At 39.8% G+C, this 15,549-nt stretch overlaps 1 protein-coding gene across 1 annotated transcript in view; it reads right to left on the bottom strand.

The window, feature by feature from the left end:
- Positions 1–15,549, bottom strand: part of GLB1L3 (galactosidase beta 1 like 3) — a 77,585-nt gene that overhangs the window by 34,536 nt on the left and 27,500 nt on the right. Inside the window, exons 2-9 of the mRNA XM_015597462.1 lie at positions 13,129–13,364; positions 12,829–12,982; positions 12,600–12,728; positions 12,124–12,336; positions 7,438–7,506; positions 6,641–6,736; positions 5,323–5,431; positions 872–964 (exon numbers count right to left, since the gene is read on the bottom strand). Coding sequence (XP_015452948.1) covers positions 872–964; positions 5,323–5,431; positions 6,641–6,736; positions 7,438–7,506; positions 12,124–12,336; positions 12,600–12,728; positions 12,829–12,982; positions 13,129–13,364 — 1,099 coding nt within the window. The remainder of the gene's footprint in view (positions 1–871; positions 965–5,322; positions 5,432–6,640; positions 6,737–7,437; positions 7,507–12,123; positions 12,337–12,599; positions 12,729–12,828; positions 12,983–13,128; positions 13,365–15,549) is intronic.

The raw sequence follows: 15,549 nt of genomic DNA, 5'->3' as shown, positions 1-15,549 counted from the left end.
GATCTAATTTGAAAATCATATTTGCTAAGAGAATAGGAAGTAGACAGATGGCCAGAGGGTGAGAGGACCCTATCTTTGTGTCTCATATGTTCATTTAGCCATATCTGGGCCTGGGAGTGGAGTTGAATGGTAAATTTTTAAAATCAAGGAACAATAAAGGCTAGCTGATGAGACTGATTTGAGCATGTCTGATGTGATGCCCCTGAGAACATTAGGGGAAAAATTTCTCACAGAACTTGTCCAACTCCAGAAGCCACAGCTATAAGGCAGGAGCCAGGACATCCATGGAGCCCAGCCCAGCCTCCTCTCTCTCGCAACACCTGCCCAGCTGGCAACTCCTCCCCACTCCTCCCCAAGCCATCCCACCCAGAAGTCTCTATGTGGACAGAGCTAACATGGGTCCCTGCCTCCTGCTTTAGCGCCTGGGGAGGGATCCAGTTTAGACTAGAACACATCAGCATCCTGAATGTAGAAAGTCAGGGGCAAGGAGAAGCCTGACACAAATAAGGACACTAGGCAAGACTGAGGTATTCCCTGGCCGGAGGCATTCCCCACATGAAGCGATATTTGTTTACTATAGATATAAATTCACCAGCCCCCAGCTTTCGTGAGAATTGTGGGCCATAGAGATAGCAACGGAAATGAATAATCTTTCAACATCCTATTTTATCTAAACATCAAGTCATTTAAGTACATCTCGATCACCCTGACCATATCGTAGATTCACAGAGAAATTAAACTCGGTTTCATATATTCACATAACCCACAATGCCTAACAGAGTCATGCAGCAGACTCAGAAATGCATGCTGTAAACGAGACAGATTGAGGAAAGAAGCATGTAAATATGGAGACAAACCAAGTGCCTCTTACCTGTTGAATATAAGGCATGTAATATTTATCCTTATCGAATGAACCATATTCGTTCTCCACTTGCACTGCGATGATGGGGCCTCCCTGGCGGTACTGAGACAGGCAGAGGAACGGGGAGAGTGAGGCTGCTGATGAGAAAGCCAGAGTCTCTGGGTCTGCTGTTAAAAATAACACACCTGGCGCAGGACTCTGATTCAAACTGTTTCCTTACCTGAAGGCACTCTCTCTCTTCCCCCAGGCCCTATAGTCAGAGTCACCTCCAGGTACTTCAGATGCTGCAAGGAGTCCTACCTTCCCGAGTCTTTGTAGCAATGCCCACAATTTTCCCTCAATTTCTCGTACTAATTATCTGCTTAAATATGAGAGCTTAAACCAACAAACTCACCTGCTTCCACGCCTACTCTACCTATCCACTTTCCCACCTGACAAAGAAAGAGGCATCCCTTCTCCCTCCTCCTGTCTTAGGGTAATCCCACCAATCATGTGGAGAGTCTCACAGCCTCCACCACCTGCTCAGGAGGTGGTTCTCTGCACTGTTCCCTCTCTCTTCTGTATTTTTTTTAAATTAGATTTGACATTCAACATTATTTTTTATTAGTTTCAGGTGTACAGCATAGTGGTTAGACACTTATATAACTTATGAAGTGCTCCCCCCCCCCAATTAGTCTAGTACACACCTGGTCATTTTATAACTATTTTGTAACTGTCAATTTGTACTTCTTAATCCCTTCACCTTTTACACCCAGTCCCCCAACCCCTTTCAGTCTGGCAATCACTAATTCGTTCTCTGTATATATGTCTGTTTTCATTTTCTTCATTTATTTTGTTCTTTAGATTCCACACATAAGTGCAATCATATATTTCTCTTTCTCTATTTCACTTAGCATAATACTTTCTAGGTCCATCCACGTCATTTCAAATGGTAAGTTTTCATTTTTTTATGTATGAGTAATATTCCATTGAATACATGTGCCACCTCTTCTTTATCCAGCCTTCTATCAATGGACACTTATCTTGGCTATTGTAAATAGTGCTGCATAGAGGTGCATATATCTTTTCGAATTAGTGTTTTGGTTTTCTTCAGGTAAATACCCAGAAGTGGAATTGCTGGGTCATAAGGTAGTTCTATTTTCAATTTTTTGAGGAACCTCCAAACTGTTCTCCATAGTAGCTGTACCAATTTGGAACTCCACCAACAGTGCACGAGGGTTCCCTTTTCTCTATATCCTCACCAACATTTATTGTTTTTTGATTTACTGATGAAAGCCATTCTGACAGGTGTGAGGTGATATCTCATTGTGGTTTTAATTTGCATTTCTCTGATAATAAGTGACGTTGAGCATCTTTTCATATGTCTATTGCCATTTGTATTTCCTCTTTGAAGAAATGCCTATTCAGGTCCCTTGCCCATTTTTAAATTAGATTATTTATTTTTTGGTGTTGAGAGATACGACTTCTTTATAAATTTTGGATATTAATCCCTTATCGGATGTCTCATATCCAAATATCTTCTCCCATTCAATACATGTCTTTCCCTCCTGTACTTTCAACATTTCCTTCCAAACTGACTGACTTCCACCATCCTGGAAGCTTATTCAGAATGTCACATCAGAAAGAGAGAGTGAGCTGCAGGACTGTTCCCTCCACCTACCATTCTCTTGCTCTCTGCTCTTATTTTTTATAGCTTTGTGGCAAATTTTTTTTTCAATTATGGTTATCATTCACTATTATGTTGGTTTTAGGGGTGCCCTCTCCTCTTTAAGAGCCCTATTCCTTGAAAGAGTTACCAATTGTCTACACTCTCTCTCACTTTTATCCCACTCCTCAAAGCACTGTGGTAAAGCTTTCACCCTGTCACACCACCTAAGCCATCAACATTGACCTAGTTGTGCTGAAATTATAACTTTTCCATGTTGAATTTAATTTTTCAACATCCTTCTACACTCAAGTCATCTCTCTGCTTCTCGGAGCCTCTCCACACTGAAGGCAGAGCAAACCGTCAACAGTGAACAACTGATCACTTCACTCCTCCCATGGTTCTTACTGCTTCCGAATAAATGTCAAATTTAGAGTGCAGTGTTCCCTTTGGGACATGAGCTCCTGAGATGGAACAGAAGAGAATAAGCACATTTGGTGGGTTTTCATTTACAGCCTCACCTTTCGTCTCTTTCCTACCTCATACTCTATGCTCCAGACAAGCTGGACTTCTTTTAGCTCTTCAAACTCTTCATTCTATCTCTTGCCATCTGGGCTTCACCCATGTGGAGACTCCTGACCATTCATGCTGGCCTGTCTAATGCCTGCCCACATTTCAGGACACTGTTTAAGCTACATTTTTTGAAAAAACGTGCTCTGAACCTCCCTTTCTCCTACACTTTCTCCACTGCAGCAGTTATCACTCATGTCGTAAGTGCTTGTTTGTCTCTAATGTTCGGCTATAAGCTCTCTTGGGCAAGGACCATGTCTGTGCTTCTCACCACTGGAGCTTCTTAGCTACTGCACAGTGTTTGGCATATAGTGGGTACTCAATAATTACTTGTTAAATAAATGTAAGTATTCTGAACTGATGAACTAATTTTTGTATTATTGCAGAATATCTTCTCTCCAGCCTGAGAGTGAAATTTCTAAAAACCCCATGGTAGGAGAATTCACAGTTATCCTTATGGAATAAACAAGATTAGAAGAATAAATGTCCCCAGTTAAACAGTAAATACACTCTAAAAATTATTTAAATATAACAATTAAAACAATAAAGATAACCAATCAAAATGAAAGACTTTAAAATACTAATAATTTAGTAATAATGAGCCCTATACATTTCATTTGCACTTACAATTCCTTGCTTCTTAAAACTTTTCTAGAATTTCCTACCTTACAATTTCAATGAATGTTTATAAATTTGCTTTGCATGCTGAATCTATTTGAATGTTAAGTAGCAGTTGTACTTGTGCCTGAACTTCCATCCAAACATTCAGACTCCTTTTAGTTTTAAGGTTCAGAGATTCTTCACTCCTCACTGAGTCCCACCATGATTGCAGAAAGGAAGACAGAAACACACAGCTTCAGCCCTTCTTACAAAGGATGTACCTCAACTCCACAGAACAGACCCAGAGTTTAATCCTAAAGACAAGGTCATCTTTCACTCTGCATTGCTCACTCTCCTAAAGCTGTATTGCTTTGTTTCCATTTATAACCTCCTATTTCTTCTTTTTATAATTATCCTAATAAGATTAACTCAAATTCACAATTCAGAATTATTTATAAAGGGCTGGATCTGCATCATATCTTCCTCAAAAAAGAAAAGTCTAAGATAATAAGCTATTGGTCTACTACCTAATAATCCTGGTTTTTATCCCTCCTCAAGCTGTATCAAGATATATGTCCTTAAAATAACATTTATTTTTAAATAATAACCATGTGCCTCCTCTTGTTTGGAAGAGAGTTATATTTTTAAAATCAAACACAATGATTAAATAATTGCTGTCTTACAAACTGCAAGGTATAATGTTCTTTTTTTTTGTCACAGACTGGTCTATGTGCTATAGGTTGACATTGTGAAAGTAAAGGCATTTTTTGTCAAGTGCGTACGGTCTGGGAACACCATAAAGAAACAAAAATACATGGTATCTTTGCTCTTTGCATTTATGAAATTAAAATGAACTAGAATATAATAGCAAATATACTCTTATAGGTACAAAATGATACACATGAATCAAGGTATTCATTATAACATAAACATGAAAAATCAAATGCCCATGACAAGGGTACTAGTTAAATAAATTTTTATATATCCACATCATGAAATACTTTGCAGTCATTAAAAAGAATAGCAGGTTTTAAATATATATATACATTTTTTTAAGCGACAAAAGAAAAATACTCAATGCAAATTGTATATTTTAGATTAAAAGTATACATACACACATACACTTGTGTAAGTGTGTGTATAAAAAATTTGCTTCCAGGTGTGTAGAAAATCTCTGGAAAGACATACACAAGTCTGCTAAAACTGGTTGACTCCTGAAAAGGTAACTGGCTTTAGGACAGGGTAAGAGGGGAGACTTTTATTCCACCATAAACTCTTTTGAACTTTTTTGAGATTTTTCACCAAGTATGTGTATTAACCTCAAAGCAGCAAAGATCATTTAAGAGTAGAAATAAGCAGTAAAAAGATCACTGTGTCTAGTGAACATCATGTACATTCAGAACATGGACACACACCCACACTTTCCACCCAAGCTTTCTGTCAGTCCTGTTTCATGTGATGCATATCTTTCCAGAAGCCCTGGAGCAAAGGCTGTACTTAAGATGAGGGTCTAGAATTCATAATTGCAAGAATGTCAGTTTCAACTCTCATAGAGATGGGTCCTGGCTTATTCTGTGAATGAGCCAGAACAAGCTATTTTCCTAAAGCAAATATAAGAAAAAAGTAAAAGGTACTTTGGCTTTACCTGGAGAGGAACCACTCTAGCAATCAGATGATCAAAATATTTATCAACTGCTTCAACAAAGCCCTGGTCGGTTGTTCTCAGTCTCACGTTGGAGTCCTGCAGTAACCAGCTAGGGGCAAAATGGGACAAGCTGAATGTATGAGGTAGGAAGACAGTAAGAAGTATGAGTCGGGCCTGGGGTCATGCATGACAGCCAGCTCCTTCTCGGAGCTCCCTTCAGGTTTTTAAAAAATGCTCTTTGGACCATTCTTACAAACTTGAGAGATTTAGAAGAAAAGTGTTATCATGACACTTAACAACTTAGGAAGTACTTGCAGCTCCATCATGGCTTGTACATCCACATCTTAATGAGAGGTTTTTTAACCTTTCTTTGAATACTCTCCTCCATTCCTTTTTGGTTTATTAAAAACACTTTTCTTGAGCACAATGTATATACCTAAGGCACAGGGTTACATCTCCTCTAAAACCTAATTCTGAGCACAGAGTAGGAGAGCTTTTAAACCATTAAACACACTCCTCAGTCACTTTTAAGGTGCTGGGCAGGGCTTTCAGCTGACTTGTACAAGACATCACAGCTTTGCTAAAACACCCACTTCCCTCAAGGCCAGGCTTTTTCTGCTCCTGAGCTGGGATGGGAGGACAAGCTGAAACTTGTAGAAAACAAACTTTTACCTGACTGGGGGGAATAAAAGTGCTCACCTAGAGGCAGAGCCATGGACTAAACAGGGAGTCCTGTCAGCCTGTAGAGTTAACAGAACAGCATTCTTGGCTTCTCACCCTGAACTTTAGTTGTCTGGACTGAAGACCAGCATCACAGAACAAGGCAAAGAAAAATGAGAAGAAAGGGAAGGGAGTTGAGGGTTCTTAGCTCAGTGGAGAACATGGTCTTCCATTAACAAAATAAGAGATGAGCCAGAAGTCCTCAGAACAATTCTAGCAGTTGTCAGAAGCCTCCCTCATGCTCTCGAAAGCGTCACTTTCCATTCTTTCCACCGCAGGAGAACAGAGATGGGTACAGTTCCTTCCCATGAAGAAAGGACTGTGATCATCCTGATGCTTCTTCTCTCACCGCCCACGCTTGGCCACAAGCCCGCAGCACCAGGTTCAACCCCTCAAGTCCCTCATCTGAAACAAGGGGACTACAGTAGTACCCACGCATCACCATGGTACTGCAAGCATTCCCTGAGATGCTGTGTGAAAAGCACATAACAGTGCAAGGCGCAGAATATGTACTCAGTGCTGTTAGATTCAAGTTTTACTTTTAGTAAAGCAGACTAGTTTACCACAAACACAACCCTGCACTCATAGCCCCGCTCACCTGGGCAAGCCCCCAAGGTCGATCTCACTGCAGATGTAGGGACCTGGACGCAGAATCACCCACAGCCCAATCTCTGCAGCCATCAGGACAAAGGCCCTAGGGAGGTCAATGTCAGCAACTCTCAGGACATTCCGAGCAAAGGGTGGGGACGAGCCAAGCACGTATTGCCGGGTGGCAGAGCTGCCTGGCCCTCTACCTGCCTGCCTTCCTCTCTCAACCAGAGACTGGGGTGAGTAAAGGGGAGGCCGAGCCCCCACCCCCAGCAGAGCAGGGAATCCTACACCAGGTCATAGGCCAGAGGCCCTGGGAGCTGGGTTCTCACTGGCTCCCGGGTTAGGACAGTCTGCATAACCCCACTGGGGTCATAAGGAGGAAGGGCATCAGACAGGGTACAGGACAGGAGCCCTAACAGTGAACCTGACCCCAATGGCCTTGCTACCCTCGAGGGGCAATCCCTGTCCCAGACTAGGTGGGTGGACCCCACTGCAGAGCAGGGCTGACACTGGGGATCAGGCACCTCTGGGCTACAGTGACGGGGCCTGGGCTAGGTGGAGACAGGCCCAGACACCTGGGAGTAACAGATTCATGGCTGGAGAGCATCCGGGTCCTGGGTGGAGAGCCTGTCACAGTGTCCTGAGAACAAGGCTCCGGATCCCTCCCTCCACCCCCCACCCCCCATCTCCCTCTGGTTCTCCAAGCAAAGCCAAGATGCCACTACAGTCCCTAATCAATCCCAGCCAGCCCCCTTCCTGCCTCCCTAGCCCTGGCCAGGTCACAGAAGCAGCAACAGCACATACTCCAGGTCCAGGTTCTCAGAAAAGTCAAATGCGCCTCTTTGTGGCTCATGGAGGTTCCAGGGAACGTAGCTATAATAGGAAAGAGAGACATACAATAAACATCTTCTCATTTCTTTCCTATAGATTCCTAGGTGAGCCCCAAACCCACACCAAAACCTGGGATAGCTCTAGTTGGAATAACTGAAGTTTCCAATGATGATTAAATCTTTATTACATGAACAATGATTATTTTCAATAGTTCCTTCTCTGTTACTCAGTTGTAGTCCAAGCTGCCAATAATCCTGATTATAGATTCCTTCAATTTATAGATAAATTACCCCCTTCACCACCCTATTCTTTGTAATATCCATTAAAAATATAAAGAAAAGGAAAAAACACAAATATCTACATATGCTCAATAAAGTATTACTAAGAATTAAGCAGAATAAGAACAGAGGAGGAGTTTCTACTAGGATAACACAAATAAAGAAAGGTGCCATCATTTGACCTAGCAAGAAGGATGCTGCCAGGGACCTCTCCCATAAGGCTGAGTTTGGAGGGCCAAAGGGACATGTGCGAAATTTTATTAGGTGCTATTTTTATTAGATGACTATATTTCGTGTGTATTACCAACAAAGTTTTTGAGTATTGTGCCCAACTTCATGTTTTTTATGAGCTTTAGAGTTCTTGTTACACAATTTTGCAGTGTAGAGATTTTTAAGAATGCATGTGTTGCATTGTGGCAGAACTGACTGTATTTAAAGATCTTTTGTTGTGAGGAGGAATGAAAAGTTGGTTTGCTAAAGACTTTAAATATGCAGAGTAAAGTTTATAGCCAAACATTGACAGAATAGAATGAAAAAATCTTGCTAAATGATGCTTACAAGTGACTTACTTTAAAGAAAATTGATGAAAAAAGTCAGAAACAAAAAGGTGAGAAAAAATATAGATAAGGCAAAATTAATCTAGCATCTTAAATAGCAGCAAAATGGATTTTAAGGCAAAAAAAAAAACCCTTCACAAATAGATGCCAAGAGAGGCATCAAATAATAATAAAAGGAATAATTCATCAAGAAGATATAATAATCATGGCCTTCCATGATCTTAATATCATAGCTTTAAGTAAAGAAGAAGTTCAATGAATCAGAGAGGAAATGGATAAATCCACAGTCATAGTAGGAAGATTTAAAATATTTCTCTAAGAAACAAAGATAATAACTTTTAAACAATTGTAAGGATATAGATTTGAACAATACAATTAAAAGGCTGTATCTAATAAATACATAGAGAATTCAGTAGCCAACAGATGGAGTGTATATATTCTTAAAATATACAGGAACAGTTGTAAAATACAAAATAAATCTCAACAAATTTCAAAACTCTTCTTCACACAGTCCATGACCTCAGACAAATGCAACTAAATTAGAAAATTGCACTTTAAAATAGTAAAAAGTAAAATAAATAAATAAATGAAACAGAAAGCTATTCCCAAATAGCTGAAATGTTTGAGACCAAGTGACTTTCAAAGTACTATATGGCAAAATTTGTGGGGTATAGAACCAAAGCAATACTTCAAGATAAACTCATAGCCTTGAATAAATATATTAGAGAACATAAAATCCTGGAAATAAAATGAGCTAAATATTTAACTTGGAAGATAAGAAGAGAAGAAGGAGGGGGAAGGGAGGAAGAAAAAGATAATAAATCAAATAAAGTAGAGGAAAGAAACTTATACGTGACTCAGAAATTGTCATATAAAAAACAAAAAGGTATAGAGAATATTAATAAAACTACAAGCTAATTCATTAAAAAGACTAAAAATTTAGACAAGATTTAGTAGGGGGGGAAAAAAGAGGAAAAAAGCTCCAATTCACAAAATGATATATAATTTCCAAGAAAGGAAGGAGAATTTTTTTAAGTTTCAAAAAGGAAAAAAGGTCTATGGAATAAAAATAAGATATACTCTAGAAGAAATAAAAAACATGAGTTAAACAATAACTATTTAAGAAAGTTATATTGTGCCCAAAATCTTCACTGGCAAAAGATAGTAGCCACAAAGTTGTACAGGTGAATTGTAGGAAACATTCGTGGTAAAAATTCTTTTGCAAAATATTTGCAGTGAATATAAAAAAGAGATATAGTCACTTGGTTAGTTTATTATAAGATTAATATCAAAACTAGACAAGACACTAACATAAATAAAATTTTAAATCAATTTGGTTAGATACGTATCTCTAATAAAACACTAGCAAATCAAGTCTAGCAATCTGTGTGTGTGCGCATGTACATATGCATGTCTCATAACCAAACAGAATGTATCTCAAAGCTGTGGATTACTTGAATATCAGAAAAATTGTCTATGTAATATACTGCTTTAAGAGAAAAGAAAAACCATATAATCTCAGAAAAGCCTCTCAGTAAAATTTAAAAATTATTTGTGATTAAATTATTTGCTTATTATATGAGCCAATTATCAGTTTACTGCCCCTCAGCTTCAAATTCACCCTTTGGAATCAGCTCTGCAATAATGGATGGTGCTGGTTAAGCATTTTGCCCTATACAGTGAGTACGATGTTTATTTCTGCCACAACAGGGCGATGGAGGGGCATTCAAAAAGGGAGGGGCTTCTCTTGATTGAGATGCAGTTTTTGTATTTCTGTAGTCTTGTTGGTCAGTGTTATAGGTGTGTGAGGACACCCGATGGTTCTCTCTTTTTAAAAAAAATTCCATACATTATAAGTATAATCCATAACAACCAATGTAGAATTAACCCAGAAAGGCAACAAGTATTTTGGAATTAACATAATTAGCATAGTTGAAGATGTAAAACATTACATTACATGCTCCATAGTTTTTGCTGCCACTCCTCTGCTTTTCCTCTTTCTATATTGTAAGTCTGAGATTCTCAGGAATTCCTTTACTTTTTCCTGATATTAATAACATCCACAGCCTGACCATGAAAACAACAGACCTTTTTAATTGCTGGTTACAAACATCTCATCAAATATATATATATATATATTCTGCAACATAAAATCAGAATATATATATATATTCTGCAACATAAAATCATAAAATACGCTGAAAGGGCACTTAGATTTTACAACTCTTTACAATAAGGGTTATAAAGTGTTGTGAACATGATCCTCAATCTCTAAGCAAAGTACACAATTATGAAAGGTGCTGAATTGTTTAGCAGCTGGGCCCTGGAGCCTGACCCAATTCAAAGCGTAACTCCACTATTAATGTGTGACTCTGGGAAAGTGTCTTAACTTCTCTTTGCCTGAGTTTTCTCAATGGTGATAACACTACTTACCACATAGAATTGTTATATGGATGAAGTGAATTAATATTTTCCAGGGCTTAGAACATGCATGGCTGTGTATAAATACTATATATGTGCTAATTGAATAAAATCAGTAGTCTTACTTTATAATGGTAGATATATTTCAATTAGCACCCGTGTTCTGACAATGGCAGGATCATTACACTAAGGGTGGGCTTCCCTGCCTTTCCTCAGCCTTCAGGAACACCTTTCCCATGACATTAACCACACATCCTTTTGTATGCAGCTGCCACATTATAGCCTTCCACAGAATTTTTCCTTCAGGCACCCTTCAAGCCACCTTTATTGACTCCCACTTTTTTGAGTTTCAAGACTTTTTGGAAATAGGTCTCTCATGAAGGGAACTCCACTGTTCCTAATTCAAATATAATTTTTGCTTTGGGTACGGTTTTTATTTGGTCATCTGTGCATAGGCAGGAGTCTTTGCTCTGTGTGTGACTTGGGTGTCATCCTTACAGTTGTGTGGTCATATCTTAAGGAGATGCTAGGAAAGACGCTCATCCTGAGCAAGCTAAGCCCTCTATGCTTCCATTTCTTCTCCTGCACAATGGGAATTATACTGTCCATCTCACAGGACAGTTATGAGGATTGAGCAGTTTTGTGAAAAATACTTAGAAAATGCCTAGTCATCAGTAAACCCTAACTACACGTTACCTTTTGTTACTATATGTGTAATCATATTAACTATCACACTAAATTTATCATGTTAAATTTATCTTCATATTCTTCTGTTGAACTAGACTGGGTATTTCTTCTTGCCACCTTAATTGAGTACATGTATATGCCAGGCATTGTGATAAGCATTTTCGATAGAAATAAGATAAAGTTTTTATCTCATTTAATCATCAACACAACATTACAAGGCCAAGCTGGAACTGAAGACTAGGTCTGTCCGACTGTTAAGCTACACCACTAAACTTCACTTTAGTGATACTAGTGTTTCCTTACATGTTCATATTGATATTATTCACATTGATATCATTCCTCTACATATTCATCTCCATATACATAAATAAGAATTGTTTTAAATACACCATGTGTTCATCTATAAGTATACTTTAAGTATAGGTCATTAAACTGAGTGCTCCTAAGCAGCCCAATGACTCTTCCACTAGAGAGATTCTTGAGGAAATCACTAACTCTTTTAATATTTCTCCCATTAAAACTTACCCAAGGCTTTCACTACAGTAAACTAAGTATGACATGTTAGTGATCCTTAAGCATAAAAAGGACATGCTGGACATGACTATTCAGAGGGTAAATCTTCAGGTCAGGGTCCCAAAACCAGCTCTGAGCCTGGGTGCAAATGTTATGAGCCTTCAGAGGCAGCAAGGTCACAGAGGGCTGAGGGCAGCACTTACGTGGTGACAGTGTTGAAGCCACAGGCCTTTAGCTTCAAGAGGCGGTCCCTCCAGTACTCCCTGGGTACCCGGAAATAGTGAATGGAGCCCCCAAAGATCCGGAACTTGTGCCCTCCTAGCGTGAAGTATGGGGTACTCTCAGCTCTGCTTTCAGCCTGAAGTCCCACAGATCTGTTCTTCAGCTCAAAAGGGGTCAGATGAGACCAATTAAACCTGTTGAAAGAGAGAGACTGAGAGGGAGGGAGAGAGGGGGAGGGAGAAAGGGGAGAAAGAGAGGGAGGGAGGGAGGGAGGGAGGGAGGGAGAGAGAGAGAGAGAGAGAGAGAGAGAGAGAGAGAGAGAGAGAGAGAGAGAGAGCGCGACTGAGAGACACTACCAAGGCCTAGTGGACAAAGAAGTTCTTGTTAGCAGGACATGTCCTGTGATTGCTTCCCAAGAAAAGACAGAAAGCTCCCCACTCTCCCCACTCTGGCCAACCTGTTCTGGGTCAGCTGCGGCTTCACTTCTCCGGATATAAGATGCTCTTTAGATTTTTTCAGAGTGAAACCTGAGAAGATAAATGGCAGGAAAAAGATGCACACGATTCCTTTCCAGGAAAGACACCAGCTGAAAAAAGAAAGAAATAACAATAAGGGGGAGGCATTGGCCTCATCAATCTATAAGGACCAGAAAGCTGCCCTAGAGGCAGGTTAAAGGCAAGAGGCACAGGTAAGGAAGGGGCTCAGTGACAGATGGGAGCACTTCGTCCACCACGTTCAGGAAGGACGCGATGTCCGGCAACCCGAGCACCTTGTCAGCATCCACACCCTGATTTTCTTCTGTCTGGAGCAATGGAAAGACCCTCCACAGGACGGGCATAACTAAGATATGGGTAGATGGAGGAGAGAAAGACTTATAAGGGGAGCTGATAAGAAGAGTTTCTGGCAGATTTGAGGGTCCAGGAGGGCGTCCCCAGACCAAAGGGGCCTTTGCTCCATGTATGGAGAGGATGGGCAGTGACTGTCACCTGTAGCACGACGGAAAACCCATCCTCGCAAGGCCGGGGCGCGCCGAGGTCCCACGCTACTCCCGCCGCCTCCCTGCAGCAGCGCGAACCCTCTGGTCTCAGGTCCGGGGCGCTCCTGTAGCCGGAGACCTACGTGCGGCCGCCGCAGCCCAGCGCGGAGTCCGGAGGCCTGCCGGGCAGTATCCAGTAGCAAGTCTGAGGCTCTGGGCGGCGAGAAGAGCAGAGCGCCAAATCGCCTGCGTGCAGAAGACTTTCAGCCAGAAAGTAAGGAGGAAGCCTCCCTGATCTTTAGTTTCTTTAAACTGTGTGCCATCAGCCAATTGGGAGAGAAAGGCGGAGGTGAGTTGAAGGAAAGGAGGATAACTCAGCCCACGCCTTGTACCAGAGAGCAGATAAGTTTTGACTTGGCGGGTTCAGCAACTTTAGCAAGGACCTTTTCGTTCCAGTCAGCGCTTTAGGCTAACGGATGGGTGGTGCGCACAGTGAAATAGTTTCAATACGACGAATAAGTGCTGAAATGCAGATTCCACAGAGTGCAATGAACGTACAGGCAGGGGCACAGGCTACTCTGGAGGAGTATAGTTTTCTCAAACTGATTCTTAGTAAATCATTGAGAATTATCAGAGCAAAGAAAAGTGTGAATGCTCTTCCTATCGGTGGGATAGCTTCCAGGATTTACATAGTATGTGCAGGAACTACAGTTTAGAATTTTTTGGTTAACAAGTAGCAGGAGATGCAGCTGGAGAGATCAGAACGGGACGAAGCAGGTCAGGGAGGACTGTAGACGCAATGCTAATAAGCAGCTCAGTCTCTTGACAGAGATTTCAAGCAGAAACTAAGTCAGAATTTATCTTTATGGAGATTACTTGGCTGCAAGGTGGAGGCTAGATGGGAAATAGATAAGTCATTTCAACAGACTTGGTGATGCAAGGATGAGGTCTTGAGTTGTTCTGGTAAGAAAGAAGAGGGTCTTGAGTTGTTCTGGTAAGCAAGAAGAGGGAATGGACTCAAGAAAAAATGTTGAGGTAAAATTGGTAGCTCTTGAAAGTTGATTGGTTGAGATAGGTGTTACAGAGAGGAGTCTAGGCTGACCATCGTGTTTCAGCCTTAAACAAGTTGGGTAGATGGTGATGACATTTATTGAGATCAAAAACATAGGAAGTAATAGAAGTTCCAACAGAGAGAGAAGAGTGAACCAGTTTTGGACATGCTGGATTTGAAGCTTCTGTAATGTAGAGAACTCTTCTGATCTTTTCTCTTTGAAACCTTTGTTTCTACTCTCCCATTTGAAAGTACAAAGCCTGTGATATTGGGCCAAAATCAGGACTATATTTTTCAGAGAATAGTGTGTGTGTGTGTGTTTTCTATTATCTCACTCATTACAGGTATACTTTCCTCTTTAAAATCTCAGCTCCCTGAAAAATTTATAGATTATCCTTTTTTTTCTCATTCTTAATTGGAAAGCAATGGACTCTTGAGACTCTCTACATCTTAACACAGAAGCATAATATTTAACTTCTTCGAATATACCATGTTTAATAAATTTGAATTTGCAGCCACAAAACTTTATCTTTCAATGTAAAAATTTTAAAACTATTCTAGGGTATGTGCCTTTTCATATAAAGTTTAGAATAAGCTTGTCTATTTCTATAAAAAGCCATGCTAAAATTTTGTTAAGAATCGCCTTAGACCTATAGATCCATTTGGGGAGAATTGACATCTCTACTATGTTGTCTTCAAATCTATAAACATGTTATGTCTCTTCATTTATTTAGGTCTTCTTTCACTTTTTTTTATCAGAATTTTGTGATTTTTTTAACATAAGATCTTATGCATGTTTTGTTAGATTTATACCTCAATATATCATTTTCTTTTCAGCAATTTTCAATGGTATTATATTTTTAAGTTCAATTTCAGCATGTTCATTGTTAGCATGTTGAAATGCAATTGGGTTTCTTGTATTGATTTTTAATCTGTGAACTTGGTACACTGACATTAATTTTAAGCAATTATGTCATCTGCAAATACATTTTTCTTTCCTTCCAATTTCTGTCTTTTATTTTTTAAAAAACCTTATTGTGGTAACTAGAATTTCCAGTACTATGTTAAGAGTGGTGAGACCTGACATCCTTACCTTATTCCCAGTCTTAGGTGGAAAACATTCAGTCTTTAAACATTAAATATAATGCTAGCTGTGGAGATTGTGCATATGTTGTTTACTAAGTTGAAGTAATTCTCTTCTATTACTAATTACCTGAGGGTTTTTTTTTTATTATGAACAGTGTTGGATTTTTGTCAAGTACTTAAAGCCTCTTCATTTGCTATAACATTACTATCCTACTTCTCTTCCTGAAAGATGCTTTGCCAAATATAGAATTTGCTGTTGTGTTATATTGTAATTTAATGAGAAATATATATGTA

This window comes from Pteropus alecto, unplaced genomic scaffold (assembly GCF_000325575.1).
Source record: "Pteropus alecto unplaced genomic scaffold, ASM32557v1 scaffold210, whole genome shotgun sequence".
NCBI lineage: Eukaryota > Metazoa > Chordata > Mammalia > Chiroptera > Pteropodidae > Pteropus > Pteropus alecto.
Note: the sequence above shows the minus strand (reverse complement) of the source record. Positions and strands in the feature narration are given on the sequence as shown.